The 17,144-nt window shown below is 42.9% G+C and overlaps 1 protein-coding gene across 1 annotated transcript in view; it reads right to left on the bottom strand.

The window, feature by feature from the left end:
• col22a1 (collagen type XXII alpha 1 chain) overlaps positions 1-17,144 on the bottom strand; it is a 266,647-nt gene that overhangs the window by 52,502 nt on the left and 197,001 nt on the right. The window contains exons 40-43 of the mRNA XM_033019945.1: positions 13,453-13,530; positions 8,986-9,021; positions 3,048-3,101; positions 1,081-1,125 (exon numbers count right to left, since the gene is read on the bottom strand). Of these exons, the coding sequence (XP_032875836.1) occupies positions 1,081-1,125; positions 3,048-3,101; positions 8,986-9,021; positions 13,453-13,530 (213 nt within the window). The remainder of the gene's footprint in view (positions 1-1,080; positions 1,126-3,047; positions 3,102-8,985; positions 9,022-13,452; positions 13,531-17,144) is intronic.

The raw sequence follows: 17,144 nt of genomic DNA, 5'->3' as shown, positions 1-17,144 counted from the left end.
AGGCCTGGCTCTGAGGGCTCCGATGGCAGTTCTCCTCCAGGGCACGCAAGAAGGGAGAGGAGCGGCAACCTCAAGATCATGGGGAAGTGAGGAGGGAGTGTGGGGGAGGAGAGGGGATAGAGGGAGAGGAGGGGAGTAGGGAAGGGAGAGGAGTTATGGAGGGAGTGGGGGAATGACTGAGGATAGGGAAAAGGATAGGGAGAGGGAGGTGAGGGAGGGATTGGGGGAGGGGAGGTAGAAAGGGGAAAGAAAAGGGAGGGTGAAGAGGAGGGGGAGAGAGTGCTTGGGATGAGGGGAAATGAACTGCACCAATGCAGTTGGGGGCTGTGGGTGAGTGGTGGAATATTGCGTTGGGGGACCAAGCCTCCTGCGTGACAGGGACCGAACGGGTACCACTCAGTCTAGTGCTGCACTAAAATGTTGAATCCCTCTAATCTTCTCAACCATGGATATGTGGATGTGATTATAGGAGCTTTCACAGATTCTTACAGTATCATAAATGTCCATTTTGGGCATGGATTTCCAAGGAGCATGTGCATTTTGTTGTGTATCCCACCTATCAGTGAATCCAAATGTGATCTGTTACAATTTATTAGTCAAAATGTTATATGAAGGCAAAATATAGGTGCATGCCTAATATGAAATCAGCTTCAATGTGATATCAGCTTCAATAAAATTTGGAACTGTGGCCATTTTTGGATTTAATTAAATTAATGGTAGCAATCTCCTTTGGTTCTTCTTCAGTGCCTTTTAAGAACCTGAACAGAGTATTGGGTAATAGAGGAACAAATCAACAAAGTGTTTTATCTGATTCATATATGAAGAGTTACCGTCTGTGAAGTCACAATAAGAAATAAATGAGGAAGGGCAAACAATGTCACCTAATGACCATTAGAAATGTAAACAAGGCCAAGGGGAAGAAAATGCCTCAATGTACTAAGGCCAACCATACCCGAGGAAGACAGAGTAAATGCAAAAGGATAAAGTGTGAAAAAGCAAGTGAGACAGAGATATAATGACAGATCATGCGAGAGAGTAATCAGGGTAGTGTGTATATACGTAACATCTCAGCTAACATACAGGTTCTCCTGGAGGTCCTGGTTCTCCTCTTGGACCGGGTAATCCCTGCAAAACAAACCACAAACATTTTCACAAATAGCAGTAACATTTCTTCTCGTGAAGCAATTCCAAAATATTGCAGGATGCAGTAAAATCTTGTGAAGAGACAAGTTCACACTATAAATGGTTCAAAGGTGGTGGTGGGAAGGATATATAACAGAGTGGTTCAGGTAGTTGCCTCAGTTACATCCATATATTACCCTAATAATGCTGGCCTTAATAAAATAGTTCTCACTGGCAAAAAGAGAATTGAAGGGGAAAGGAAATAACTGCATCCTTCAATGTTGGACATTATACTTTATTTGCTTAGAAATTAATCTAAGTGAGTAGCATTAAATGTGCTATTTAGTGACAACCATTTTGTTTTTCTAATTCCTCTCCTAAATTCAAATCCATTGCATTTGTAGCATTTGTTATACAATGTGTTCATCAAAATTGACCAAACATATTCAGTTTTAATCAGTTTTACTATTACTTTTATTTAATTGTATGGCAGTTATTAAGATTGAAGATACTTTCTCCCCCCCCCCCCCCCCCCCCCCCGCCCCCCCCCCCCCCATTCAATTGGAAACCTAGTCCAGGATACATGTCCAATGGCTTTGGAAACCTTTGGTTCCTCCCATATGTTTGATTTCCTCTTTTATTGATGCACATTAAAATTGTCGTCAGCTGTAAGTTAAATACAAAATTCAGTAGACGCTGAGTGCGGGTACAATATTTTGGTCTAGTGTGGTGAAATCAAAGTGGGTGACAGGAAGTTGAGTGCAACATGTAAATAGTTCCATATTATGTATGAAGTTCACACAAATAAGGACAGATTTCTACTGCGTACAGCGCTAACAATGAATATCAAGGGTGTGCCCCTCTTACATGTGCTCAAATATCTAAAACATTCACGCAGAGTTCCTGAAAATTAGGAGCAAGCTTGGTAAATTAATGTCTTTCCCTCTCCTAACCCATATGGAGCAGAAGATGCACTTACATTGACAAATGATTGGGCAAGTGTTAAGCATAATGAATGAGAGGTTAGGAACACATGTCTGAGGAAAGTATTCCGATAAAAAACATGCCCAATTTACTATTGTTTTAAAAAGAAAACTGCCTTATGTAAGAGTCATGTAGAAGATTTTGGGTGGGTTTACTTTCAGAAAAAAATCAATTTTATAATGATCAACTACTTTGACTGGAGAATGGTGGAAGATTTAATTAAATGTGGAAACAGAGCACTCACTCTGTATACCATACTTGTTTTAACCCACCCTGATTAACATTTTCTTTCTCAAAACAAAAATGGAATTTGGGGGAATTAATCAATTATCTGTTTAGTTGATCATGACAATAAGCTGTATTAATTCATAATCGCTTTCCCCCTACCATCCTCCCCAAATAATAAGCTAAAACCAAATTTATATTTGTATGTGGTATAGTGTAACTTTCATGTTTTTGGGAGGATAATACATATCTTAATGAAATTAATTTTGGCCTTTCTTGCAAATACTAAATTGCATAATTTTAATCTGACTTTCTACTAAACATCACTCCTAATTTACATTTATTTTCACATCTGTGAGAGGTTGGGCTGGTGTACGATGTACACAGTTATCAAAAGGCAGAATTATTCCAATGTAAAGAGAGACACTTCACTTTTTAAAAGTCTTTTCTTTCTGTTAGTAACTCCATTTGGATCTCCCTGTGCTACTGCAGATACAGTATTACCAACTGAAACAAAGAGTGACAGGTTAATAGTACTTGGGTCTCACTAAGTGCCACCGAATGTCTACAGTGGGTGGGGTTCATGGGCGTCTGTATGGCTCGTCTTCATTTGTGATTGGTAATCAGGTATAAAATCTCTTTCTGAGTTGGGTCTTTGGAATGAGTTAATGTTACTCTTATTGAATTATTTTCAGCTGAATTTCAGCAAGACTTACATCATTTCCTGGGGGACCAAGATAGCCTCTGAGTCCAGGCGAGCCTCGTGGACCCTGGAAATTAAGGTATTCTTTTGTTAAAAAACAACTAAACCACTTAATTCAAATAATAACATTAACAAAATACTGCTGAGCCAATATAAACATACCTGCAAGCAAGCCTCACATTAAATTACTGTGCACGCACCTTATTTGACTTTCTGAAACTGATCTTTTAAGTACAACCTGAAGCTGATATACAGTTCCTTCCTACACATGTAATCAAAGTGATTGCTTAAAATGGTAAAGGGCTTTGATAGTACAGCAACCAGGAGGCTTGTCTTCATGTGAAAACAATAGAAAACACTGGAAACACTTAACAGTTCAAACAGTGTCTACAGGAAGTGACAGATTTTAACATTTAGAATGCTCAACATGAAATATCAATTACCCTTGCTGAGTGCTTCTAGCAATTTCCGAATTACAGCATCTACAGATATTTTTTTTGTTTTCAATTGCTTGAGGTTGGGGATCCTAGAACAAGGAGACAATTTTAATATCAGAGGAATTAAGGCTTTCTCATTAATTTTTACAGGATCTGGTTGTTACTGGCAAATGAGAATGTATTGTCCATCGTTACGTATCATTGGGAAGGTGGTGGCAATTGCTTTCAGGAGCCACTGCAGTCCTTGCAATGCAGATATTTTAATGAAGATAAGTGATCTTGAGCATTTAGATCAAATGATGATAAGTAAACACTTATAGAGTTACAAGTCAGGATAATGTGTCTTGCAGGTTAATGTAAGGATAAAGTAAACAAAATTAGATGTAAGCAGGATGGGTGGTTATTTGTAGGCACAGGCTACGTGGGCCAATGCACCTCTTTCTGAGCTATTGTGTCTCTTTGACTCTATGGTCTGTCTTGAAACGTGCATGTGGTTGGATACCTATGAATAATTTTTGAAACCAAGATTACAGCATCACAGTATGGTCATAGCATGGAAAGAGGTCATTAAATTGCCAAATCAATACCAACTTTAAGAAAGTGCAATTCATTTCAGATATTTATATAGCTTATTTTTGATAATAGTGACATTTTTTAAAATCAGTTCTTTAATGATTTTTAACACCTTTGTAAGATCTCCTTGCAAACTAACCTGTTGCAAGTTGAATCATTCATGTAGATTTATCTATCTATCTATTTATTTATTTATTTATGTATCTATTTATTTATTTATTTATTTTATTATTTATTTCGAACAGAATAAAAGAATAAAAAGCAAGTGTGAAAGCATACAAAAAACAAAACAAGAATATTTATAAAGTGTCATAAACAATATCTATAAATAAATGAAATTGTATGTGTCCGAAAAGGAGCAGGAAGAAGCCAAAGCTTATTAATTCCCACCCCTTATTCAACTGCTTATAATTATCTTATACAAATTTAGCAGCTATATGTACACCATATGTACACCAGCCACTATATGTACACCAAATTATTTACATTTATACACTAATCAAATATTTACAAAGCCATACAAAATAGAAAAAAAGAAAAAGAAAAGAAAAAACCCTCATATACTATACAGTATCTTAGTCATATATACAACCCATCACTCTATAATCACCCTTCCCAATACAATCAGTATAACAAATATCCCACTCACAATCACCTATCCTCATCCCAATATCCTTTTAAACAAGTGTTTTTGTACATCTTTTTAAACTGAATTATGCTTGTGCTAAGTTTTATCTCCTGTTCCAGACCATTCCACAAATTCACACCACAGATTGCTATGCACATACTTTTAAGAGTTGTTCTGACATTGAGTTTTTTTAAATTATGTTCCCCTCTCAAATTATACCCACCCTGTCTTTCCATAAACAGTTTTTGTATATTTCTTTATCAATCTATCTACAAACTAAAATTATTTTTCCTGGAATATTTTTGGTAAATCATTTAGGCATCATTTCTTAAGACTAATGTTCTTCCAGATGTGTAGCACCTAGCACTGGAAACATGACCCCAATTACGACTGATCCAGTGTTTTATAAATGTTCAGCCTGACTTCCATTCTCCGTTCACAAAGGACAGGATAGTACTAGTGTACAGGTGATCCTTGGTTGGTTTGGACTCATTGGGCCGAAGGGCCTGGTTCCACACTATCTCTAAACTAAATGGAGTACCAATTAGTTATATAGTAACTGAATGATGAAACAGTCCTCTATCTTCTGTTGAATGTAATGAAATGTAATATACACATGTAATACACAATAATGTGCTCCCACCAAAGTGACTGCACTCTTTTTGTTTCCAATCTCTACCATATTGCCACATTTGAGGAATCTTAGAGGACTTTTTTCTTAATACTGAAGTAATCCAATCTTTGACTAACAGTGCAATACCTCCTTACCTTTTAAACCCATCTATCATTAAAAATTGCTATACCCTGTGAAGCTGGTCCTGCCCATTCTTCAACCATGTCTCAGTGATGACAACAATATTGTGGACCCCTGGGATAATTAAAGCTTGAACATGTTATCCTTCTTGCATAAAATAGATGCATTTTAGCTTTGAATTCCCTTGATGTGCACTTATTGGCCCATCTACTGGATTTATGAACTATTTCTCTAGTAGGTGATTGTACATCCCTATCAGAATAGCTATTCTGAGCACATTTCCCGAATAGTACAAACAAGCCGCCCAGCAAGGATTCAAATAAATTAACCCCCCCCCCCCCCCCGAACGTACCTTACTCTAACCTCTCCCCCCCTGAACGTGTAGCCCTCCACTCACTCTGCAACAACCCAGACTGGGTGATCAAACCTGCCGACAAGGGAGGTGCCGAGGTAGTTTGGCGCGCTGATCTCTATTGGTCTGAAGCCAGGCGCCAACTCTCAGACACCTTCTCCTACTTATCCTTGGACCATGACCCCACAGACGAGCACCAGGCTATTATCTTAAACATTATCACTGGCTTCATCACTTCCGGCTCCCTGCCCTCCCAAGCCTCCAACTCATCGTTCCCCAGTCACTCACGGCCCGATTTTACCTTCTCCCCAAAATCCACAACCTGACTTTCCTGGTCGACCCATTGTTTCTGTTTGTTCTTGTCCCACCTAACTTACTTCCACATACCTCGACTGCATCCTATCCCTCTTGGTGAAATCCCTCCCTACCGATGTCCAAGCTACCTCACACGCTCTTCGTCTCCTCCATGACTTCCATTTTCCAGGCTACAGTCCCTCATCTACACCATGGATGTCCAGTCACTCTACACCTCCATCCCCCACCATTAGGATCTTAAAGCCCTCCGTTTCTTCTTCGACCGCAGAACCAACCAATCCCCGTCTTCCGATACTCTATTCCGCCTAGCCGAGCTGGTCCTTACCCTCAACGACTTTTCATTTGACTCCTCCCATTTCCTCCAAATCCAAGGTGTAGCTATGGGCACGCGCATGGGCCCCAGCTATGCCTGCTTCTTTGTAGGGTACGTCGAACAATCTTTGTACCGTGGCCCTATCCCCGAACGCTACCTCCACTACTTAGACAACTGCATTGGTGCTACTACCTGCACCCATGCAGAACTCACTGACTTCATCCATTTCACCACTAACTTTCATCCGGCACTCAAATTCACCTGGACAATTTCCGATATCTCACTACCATTTCTTGACCTCACTATCTCTGTCGCAGGTGACAGACTACTGACCGACATCTACTTCAAACCCACTGACTCCCATGGCTAACTGGACTATACTTCTTCCCACCCTGCTTCCTGTAAGGACTCTATCCCCTACTCCCCATCCCAACACTAGTAACAAGGACAGAGTCCCCCTTGTCCTCACCTTACACCCTACCAGCTGTCACATACAACAGATAATCCTCCGACATTTTTGCCACCTCCAACGGGATCCCACCACTGGCCACATCTTCCCATCTCCTCCCCTTTCGGCATTCTTCAGAGACTGCTCCCTCCATAACTCCTTGGTCAATTCTTCCCTTCCCACCCAAACCACCCCCTCCCCTGATACTTTCCCTTGCAACCGCAGGAAATGCTACACTTGTCACTTTACCTCCCACCTCAACTCCATCCAAGGACCCGAGCAGTCTTTCCAGGTGAGGCAGAGGTTCACCTGCACCTCCTCCAACCTCATCTATTGCATCCACTGCTCTAGATATCAAGTGCTCTACATCGATGAGACCAAACGTAGGCTTGGCGATCTCTTTGCCCAAGATCTCCGCACAGTTTGCATTAACCAGTCCAATCTCCCGGAGGCTCAGCACTTCAACACCCCCTCCCATTCCATATATGACCTTTGTGTCCAGGGCCTCCTCCGTGGCCAGAGTGAGTCCCTCCGCAAATTGGAGGAGCAGCACCTCATATTTCACTTGGGTAGTTTACACCTCAGCGGTATGAACATTTACTTCTCCAATTTCAGGCAGTCTTTGCTTTCTCCCTCCTTCCCCTCCCCTTCCCAGCTCTCCCATAGCCCACTGCCTCTTCTTTCCTTTTTCCCGCTGCCCCCCCACCCCTTCATCAGTCTGAGAAAGGGTCTCGACCCGTCGCCTATTCCTTCGCACCATAGATGCTGCCTCACCCGCTTGGTTTTTCCAGTATTTTTGTCTACCTTCGATTTTTCCAGCATCTGCAGTTTTTTCTTAAATTAATCAGTATACAACCCAAACAAATCTTGGAACTTAAACATTAATAAACGATAATAGACAATAGACAATAGACAATAGACAAAAGGTGCAGGAGCAGGTCATTTGGACCTTCAAGCCAGCACCGCCATTCAATGTGATCATGGCTGATCATCCACAATCAGTACCCTGTTCCTGCCTTCTCCCCATATCCCTTGACTCCGCTATCTTTAAGAGCTTTATCTAACACCCTCTTGAAAACATCCAGAGAATCGGCCTCCACCGCCCTCTGAGGCAGAGAATTCCACAGACTCACAACTCTCTTTTTGTGAAAAGTATTTCCTCATCTCCGTTCTAAATGGCTTACTGCTTATTCTTAAATTGTGACCCCTGGTTCTGGAACATGTTTCATGCCTCTAGCGTGTCCAAACGCTTAATAATCTTATATGTTTCAATAAGATATCCTCTCATCCTTCTAAGCTCCAGTGTATACAAGCCCAGCCACTCCATTCTATCAACATATTACAGTCCCACCATCCTGGGAATTAATCTTATGAACCTATGCTGCACTCCCTCAATAGCAAGAATGTCCTTCCTCAAATTTGTAGAGCAAAACTGCACACAATACTCCAGGTGTGGTTTCACTAGTGCCCTGTACAACTGCAGAAGGACTGATAATTGATACTGAGGCTTTATAAGGCATCGGTCAGGCTTCATTTGGAGTATTGTGAGCAAATTTGGGTTCCATATCTGGGGAAAGATGTCCTGGCTCTGGAGATGGTCCAGAGGAGGTTTATAAGAATGATCCCAGGAACGAGTGGGTTAACATATGATGAGCATTTGATGGCACTGGGCCTGTACTCGCTGGAGTTTAGAAGAATGATGGGGACCTCACTGAAACGTACCAAATAGTGAAAGGCTTGAATAGAATGGACGTGGAGGCGATGTTCCCATTGGTGGAAGAGTCTAGGACTAGAAGTCATAGCCTCAGATTAAAAGGACCGTTCCTTTAGGAATGAGACAAGGAGGAATTTCTTTAGTCAGAGCGTGGTGAATCTTTGGAATTCTTTGCATCAGAAGGCTGTGGAGGCCATCAATTGATGTTTCTAAGGAAGAGATAGATATATTCTTGATTAGTGCAGGTGTCAGGGGTTTTGTGGAGATCTCAGGAGAATGGGGTTAGATCCGCCATGATTGAATGGCGGAGTAGACTTAATGGGCCTAATTCTGCTTCTATCACTTATGACCATACAATAATACTTGACACAGTTGAATCTTCAATTCTATCTTTCACAACAAAATATTGTGTCTTACCGGATGACCTAATTCACCTTGTAGTCCAGTAGGGCCCTAGACAGGAAGAAATAAAATCTCATAATTATTATCTTTTTCCTAATATGGTTATACATGTACAGTATTTGTCATTTTTCATGGACCCTATTCTCTGTTCAGTGATCAACAAATGGATCACGTGGAATCTACCCATACATGATTGTTAAAGGAACATAATTGGTCAACATTCCATTTTCTCCCATATTTCTGTAAACTAATTCACAATAATTTAAACTAGAAAACGTATTTCAACGGTTACTGTTTGACTAGGATTGTCAGAGGCAAGCACAATATGATTGTGCCTAATGTATACAGTAGTTAGATTGTAACTGAACTGTTTGCAAAAAACAATACCATTGTACCTAGTTATATGTGAAAATGAAGAACCATTGAACGAGTCTAAACAGATATGTGTTTAAAACATTACAAAATCAACATTTAACTGAATCGTGAGTATTTACAGTGATTATATAGTTTTAAATTCTGTCTCCTGATAAAGGCTACTTACATTAGGTTCTTTGCTCCAAATTTTGGTGACCCCAATAGTATAAATCTAGCATCAATCCAAAGGTGACCAGAATTAAGTGAAGGATGCTTTATTTGAGGAAGCATCTTCACACTTCTGCACAAATTTTATTTATTTTGTCCTTAAACTGTGTAGCTTTTGTATGAGTTGAAAGATGTTTCTTTTTCCTCAAAAATTATAAAGGCATCCAGAAAGTTTCAGCTATTAAAGGGTTCTTTGGTTTTAAAAATGTTGTTGAAATAACTGGGTCATAGAAGAAGTGATTGTCATATCATCAGAACAGAATTTACATACAGTTTAATAGTCTGCACTGATAATGTGCTTGGGTCTAGAAAAGGGCAATATATTATACAATATCTATATAGTACTAAAACTCTCATCTGGACCACTGCATTCCTGTCTGCATTGTAATGAAATTTGCTCAAAAACGATCCCCCATCGCGTTACGATTTTCCGCCACCTTACCCACAATTCTCCTCTGCTGCAAGTCAAATAAGTTTTGTTCTGATCGGTGAAATACTACAAAAGTTATGAAGGTTTTGAAGGTTCCCCATCTCCCACAGCACCACCTTCCACCACCCCTCTTCCCCACACCCTCTCCCCCATACCCCCCCCCGCATACCCACACACTCCCCTCCCCCACTCCCCTCCTCCACCCCAACCTCCCCCACATCCCAGCACTCCCCAGACCCTCCTCCACTCCCCCACACCCCCACCTCCACAAACCACCTCCCCCCACATCCCCCTCCCCCTCCCCCCACACCTCCTCACCGCCCCCCCACCCCAGCCCCCCTCCCACACACCCACAACTTCACCACCCCAACTCCCCCACCCCCAACGACCCCACCCCCTCTCCTCACCCCCTACCCCTCCCCACTTCCCTCCCCCACACCCCCTCACCACTCCCCATCGCCCCTCCACATCCCTCTCCCCCACACCCCCCCACACCCCATCCCCCACTCCTCCCACCCCCTCCCCCGCCCCCCACACCCCCCACCCCCACACCCCCCTCCAAAACACCCCCCAACAACACCCATCAACACCACCCTCCCTCGCCCATATCCACCTCCCCCTCCACCACCCCCCCCTTCCCCACCCACCTTCCCCTCCCACACCCACTCCACACCTCCCTCCCCCACACCTCACTCCCCCACACCTCACTCCCCCACACCCCCACTCACCCACACCCCCACACACTTCCCCCTCCCCCACCCCCTGCACTATAGCCCAGCCGGCGGCCGAGCTGATGGCTGGAGTCTACAGCCAGAGCCGGGCCGAGTACGAGAACCAGGTCGAGTTCTAGGCCCTGCCGCTGCTCTATGACCTGGGTAGGTGCTGGGGCAGGGAATGGGAGTGAGGGGAGGTGGATGATGGAAATGAGGAGGGGTGGGGGTTGGGGTGGTAGAAGGAGATGGGGAGGGGGGGTGTGGAGGAGGGAGATGGTGAGGGGAGTGGGGTGGAGAGGAGAAAGATCCTGGGGAGGTGAGGAGGGAGAGTGTGGGGAATGAGGGAGAGGAGGGGGTAGGGAGGGTAGTTGCCACATCTACACTCACTCTCTCGCCTCCTCCCTCTCTATCCTACTTCCCCCTCTCTACCCCATCACTATCTACCCTCACTCCCACCCTCTATACCCCCCACCCTCTCTACACCCTCCTTCCCTCCATCACCCTCTACCCCATTCCCCCGCTCTCTCTACCCCATTCCCCCTCTCTCTCTACCCCATCCCTCCCTCCCCTCTATTCTCCCTCTCCCCTCCCTCTCTTACCCCTCCCCATCCCTGTCTACCCCTCCTCCACCCTCTCCTTCTCTACCCCCATCCCCCTCCCTCTCTGCTCCCGCTCCGTCTCTACCACCCCTCCCTCTCTACCACCCCTCCCTCTCTACTCCCCTCTATCTCTTGGGATTGAAGAGGGAGGGTGAAGAGGAAAAGGCGGAAGTGCTGGGGTATGAGGAGAAATGAGCCGTGCCTGCGTAGTTGGGGGCTTTGCGTGAGTGCTGCAATACTGCGTTGGGGGAACGGCTTGCATTGGGGGAATGGTTGAGTGGTGGAATCTTGCGTTGGGGGAGCAGACCCAACGGGTCTGCACTTGGTCTAGTAACATATTTTTATTTTAGTTTAGTTCAGAGATACAGCACGGAACCAGGCACTTTGTCTTACTGATTCCATGCCGAACAGTGTTCCCCGTACACTAGCATTAGCCTGCATACTTGAGACAATTAACATTTTTTACCAAAGCCAATTAATCTACAAACCTGTACTTTTTTGGAGTGTTGGAGAAAACCAGAGCATCCGGGGGGGAAACACACACTGTCATGGGGAGAACATATCTGTACAAATAGCACCCATATTCAGGATCGATCCCGGGTCTCTGGTGCAGTGAGGCAGCAAATCTACAGTTGTGCCACCGTGCCTCCCCTTTATTTTGGAAGATATTAAATATGTACTGTCCATCCATGACTGTAATCTAGAAATATGCAGTATTGAGAGCTTACTGACAAAGGAACTTTCTTGATATTTGAAGAAAATATGAGTATTTTGATTCTAATGTGAATTTGTTCGGAAGATATTTTATCTGCACACAACTTTTGTTCCAACTGCATTTTGTCCACACTTTTGTTCTTGTGTAGCCACTAAAATGTATTTATTGCTTTCAACTATCAAAACCCTCCTGCCATCCTATCTTGTGGGAAGATGAGATGAATCTTGTTTTCTTTATTCCTCTATTAATCTCCATTTGTCAGTTTCTCTGATTCGGAGATTGAACACAACCCAAATTCACAAAAAGGCAGTAAAGTCGGGAAAGAGGGCTTCCTCCGTCATTGACTTCATATTCTGTTGAAATATTCAGAAGGTGCCCAGATACAGAAATAAATCCAAAAGTTGGCATTATCCTTTGCAACTACATTGTGTTTTCAAGCGTCATCCAACTATTGAGCAATATTTTCAATCAGTACTGATTGCTTCGATGGTGACAACATAAATTGCAACTGGCAGCAAATTGAAGAAAATTCTAAAGGTAAATCAATAACTGCTAGTAGAGCAGATCCAAAACTGACTAGAAGCACAAGGTCTGATTCAAATGCATTGTTGTATTTAGACACTGCAGCTGACTTTATAGGTCTGCCTTCAATAAAGGCAGTAGTTCCTAGTTATGGCAGTTGAACTGTTGAGTCTCTAGGAGGGATGATTGAGTTCATTTTCCTGTCATAATTATGAGCTATGAAGGTGCTCACACTTCAGAAAATTTGGGTTTGGGAATAAAAATCTTGTTATTCAATAAATAGTTTTATTATGTAAGCAGCCACACAAAAAAAGAAAAACATATTTTACCCTCTACTTGGGGCTTTGTGTCTTCACTCAGAGGTTAAATCAATTCTAGGTTGGCAGCGGTAGAGTTACTGCTTCACAGCAGACGACACCCGGGTTCGATCCTGACTATGGGTGCTGTCTGTACGGAGTTTGGACGTTCTCCCTGTGACCGCGTGAGCTCTCTCCGGGTTCTCCAGTTTCCTCCCACATTCTAAAGACATGCAGGTCTGTAGGTTAATTGGCTTCTGTAAATCACCCCTTGTGTGTAGGATGTGAAACTGAGATAACGTGGTGTACGGGTGATCGTTGGGTGGCATGGTGTCGATGGCCAAAGGGCCTATTTCTATGTTGTATCTCTGTAAATTGTCAATACGGAGACAATTTAAAAAAGTTTTGATGCCATCCTGGTTTAATATGTAATGGATTTGCGACAGGACACAGACAAAACTGCCTTGTTTCTTCAAATGTGTTGAAGTGGAGGAACCAATGCATGCAGAATAAATAGCTCATAAAATTTAGAATATTTTACCTTAAATCCCAAGGCAGACATGTTTATACAGTTGACTTATTTTTTATTCAAAAGTACTTTTTAACAATTTATTCATTAACTTACTGATGGTCCAGGGATTCCTTCACTTGGAGGTCCCCTTTCTCCGGCTAACCCTGGTATTCCAGGATCCCCTGGGTCACCCTGCAAGACAGACAAGAATTATTTGTGATGCCTTAGAAACATAGAAAATAGGTGCAGGAGTAGGCCATTCGGCCCTTTGAGCACCGCCATTCATTGTGAACATGGCTGATCGTCCCCTATCAATAACCCATGCCTGCCTTCTCCCCATATCCCTTGACTCCACTAGCCCCTAGAGCTCTATCTAACTCTCTTTTAAATCCATCCAGTGACTTGGCCTCCACTGCCCTCTGTGGCAGGGAATTCCATAAATTCACAACTCTCTGGGTGAAAACGTTTTTTCTCACCTCAGTCTTAAATGACCTCCCCTTTATTCTGAGACTGTGGCCTCTGGTTTTAGACTCGCCCAACATTGGGAACATTTTTCCTGTATCTAGCTTGTCCAGTCCTTTTATAATTTTATATGTTTCTATAAGATTTCCCCCTCATCCTTCTAAACTCCAGTGAATACAAGCCTAGTCTTTTCAATCTTTCCTCATATGACAGTCCCGCCATCCCAGGGATCAATCTCATGAACCTACGCTGCACTGCCTCAATAACAAGGATGTCCTTCCTCAAATTAGGAGACCAAAACTGTACACAATACTCCAGATGTGGTCTCACCAGAGCCCTATCCAACTGCAGAAGAGCCTCTTTACTCCTATACTGAAATCCTCTTGTTATGAAGGCCAACATTCCATTAGCTTTCTTCACTGCCAGCTGTACCTGCACGCCAACTTTCAGTGACCGGTGTACAAGGACGCCCAGGTCGCACTGCACCTCCCCCTTACCTAACGTAACCCCATTGAGATAATAATCTGCCCCCTTGTTTTTGCCGCCAAAGTGGATAACCTCACATTTATCTATATTATACTGCATCTGCCACGCATCTGCCCACTCACTCAACCTGTCCAGGTCACCCTGCAACCTCCGGACATCCTCTTCACAGTTCACACTGCCACCCAGTTTGTGTCAACGGCAAACTTGCTAGTGTTGCACCTAATCCCCTCTTCCAAATCATTAATATATATGGTAAACAGTTGCGGCTGCAACACAGAGCCTTGCGGCACTCCACACGCCACTGCCTGCCATTCTGAAAAGGACCCGTTCACTCCTACTCTTTGCTTCTGGTCTGCCAACCAATTTCCTATCCATGTCAACACCCTACCCCCAATACCATGTGCTCTAATTTTAATCACCAGTCTCCCGTGCGGGACCTTATCAAAGGCTTTCTGAAAGTCTAGATACACTACATCCACTGGCACCCCCTCATCCATTTCACTTGTCACATCCTCAAAAAAATCCAGAAGATTAGTCAAGCATGATTTCCCTTTCATAAATCCATGTTGACTTGGACTAATCCTTTTACTGCTCTCCAAATGCCCCATTATTACCTCTTTAATAATTGACTCCAGCATCTTTCCCACCACCGAAGTCAGGCTTACTGGTCTGTAATTCCCCGTTTTCTCTCTCTCTCCTTTCTTGAACGAGGAATCTTTCTTGGGAATGAATAACCTGCTACTTTAATTTGTTACTGTAGATTATTCTTATATGTTCTTTCACCTTGCAATCTTATGTCAATCTTGTCAACAAATGATGATGGGTTAAATGATTGTTCAAGGCATGACGATCTTAAATATCGGCAGTCAGCCTTTTGCATCAAAGGTTAATGGCTATTATCAGCATTTAAAACTCTCAAAGATTTCATTTCCTTCTGTTTCTACTTGATCCCAGTGATGACGGGGCAGTCATATGTTGATAGAATGGAGCAGCTGAACTTGTGTACTATGGAATTTAGAAGGATGAGAGGCGATCTTATTGAAACAAATAAGATTATTAAGGGTTTGGACACGCTAGAGGCAGGAAACATGTTCCTGATGTTGGGGGAGTCCAGAACCAGGGGCACAGTTTGAGAATAAGGGGTAAGCCATTTAGAACGGAGATGAGGAAATAATTTTTCACACAGAGAGTTGTAAGTCTGTGGAATTCTTTGCCTCAGAGGGCAGTATAGGCCGGTTCTCTGGATGTTTTCAAGAGGGAGTTAGATAGAGCTCTTGAAGATAGCGGAGTCAAGGGATATTGGGAGAAGGCAGGAACAGGGTACTGATTGTGGATGATCAGCCATGATCACATTGAATGGCGGTGCTGGCTCGAAGAGCTGAATGGCCTACTCCTGCAACTATTGTCTATTGATGACTATTTGTGGGGGCATCCAATGTCAGAAGGGTCATAAATATAAGGTTAGGGATACATGTTAAATGAAGGATAAATGTTGACTGGATATAATGCCAAATTACATTTGAACAAAGTTACATAGATCTTTGAAGACATATTTAAAAAATGAAATCAGATCTACTTGACATTTCATCTGAAAGATGGCATTGCTGACTGTAATATTATGTCACTGGAATGTCAGCCTATATATATGAGCTTGATGACAAATGTAACGTGAAAAGACATGGATCAGGTTATTTTTGTGCAAACGTTTGGCAATAAATAGGTGATGATTTAATGGTAAACAGGAGACGGGTGAATGAGAAATACACATCCAAGATAAAAAGGAAATATTTTTGACAATAGATCAAAACTTTTCAATATGATTCTCATCAGTGAAGCTATCCAAGTATGGATGCAACTTGACATTTCATTATGTCAAAGCAAACTAACAATGTATTAGTCATTGCTCCTCTAATATATTGGCAGCCAAATAACTGGTTCAGCCAACCACTTAATTGTAAAAAAAAGACACAATGTGCTGAAATAACTCATCGGTCAGGAGCAGCATCACAGGAGCAGAACTGGAATAGGTGACGTTTCTAGGTTAGGACCCTTCTTTAGACTGATTGTGGTCAGGGAGGGCTAACGCTCACCAAGCGATAGGCAGGTGCTTACAGGTGAGAGGGGGGGGGGGGGGGCGGGGGGGTGGGGGGGGGGGGGGTTGATAGATAGTTGGACAAAGGCCAAAGATGAAAAGACAATGTGCGGGATAGAGATAGAAGAGGTATGAATTGTGAAGCCGGGAAGGAATATAGGTGGAAGGAGAAGTAAAGGAATGGGTGAATCCAGGTCAGGCACAGGGAAGATGGGCTGGGGGTGATGGGTTATTTGTAGTTTATTTATCTAAATTTGGAGATTTTAAAGTTCATTGTAAGTTAATTATTTGTAAAGGCAATTGCTAAAGAAACTAATCAACATCTACTTTTTCAGGGCAATTGCAAATGTCAGTAAAGGACATTTTTGTGTATCGATCAAAGAATGATGTTTGGGTGAGCGATGGTTGGCATGGACTCAATCGGCTGAAGGCTTCCACCATATATCTGTAAACAATGGTCAAGAGCTTCAAGCCCACCACCAATTTGACCTGGTTCAACCACATCAACACCATGGTCAAGAATACATGCCCACTCCAGAACTTCCTCAGATGACTAAGAAAATTCAGGATGTCTATTTTTTACAAAGGCACCTTAGAAAGCATTATTATCCAGATGCATCACAGCTTGGCATGGTAACTGCTCTGCTCAAGACTGCAAGATATTGCAGAGAGTTACAGATGCTAAATGCAAACCAAAAGATATGGACAACAATTGCTGTCCTTGCTCACAATGCTCATATCTCATGAATAGAATTTCTAATCTTAA

This window comes from Amblyraja radiata, chromosome 4, assembly GCF_010909765.2.
Source record: "Amblyraja radiata isolate CabotCenter1 chromosome 4, sAmbRad1.1.pri, whole genome shotgun sequence".
NCBI lineage: Eukaryota > Metazoa > Chordata > Chondrichthyes > Rajiformes > Rajidae > Amblyraja > Amblyraja radiata.
Note: the sequence above shows the minus strand (reverse complement) of the source record. Positions and strands in the feature narration are given on the sequence as shown.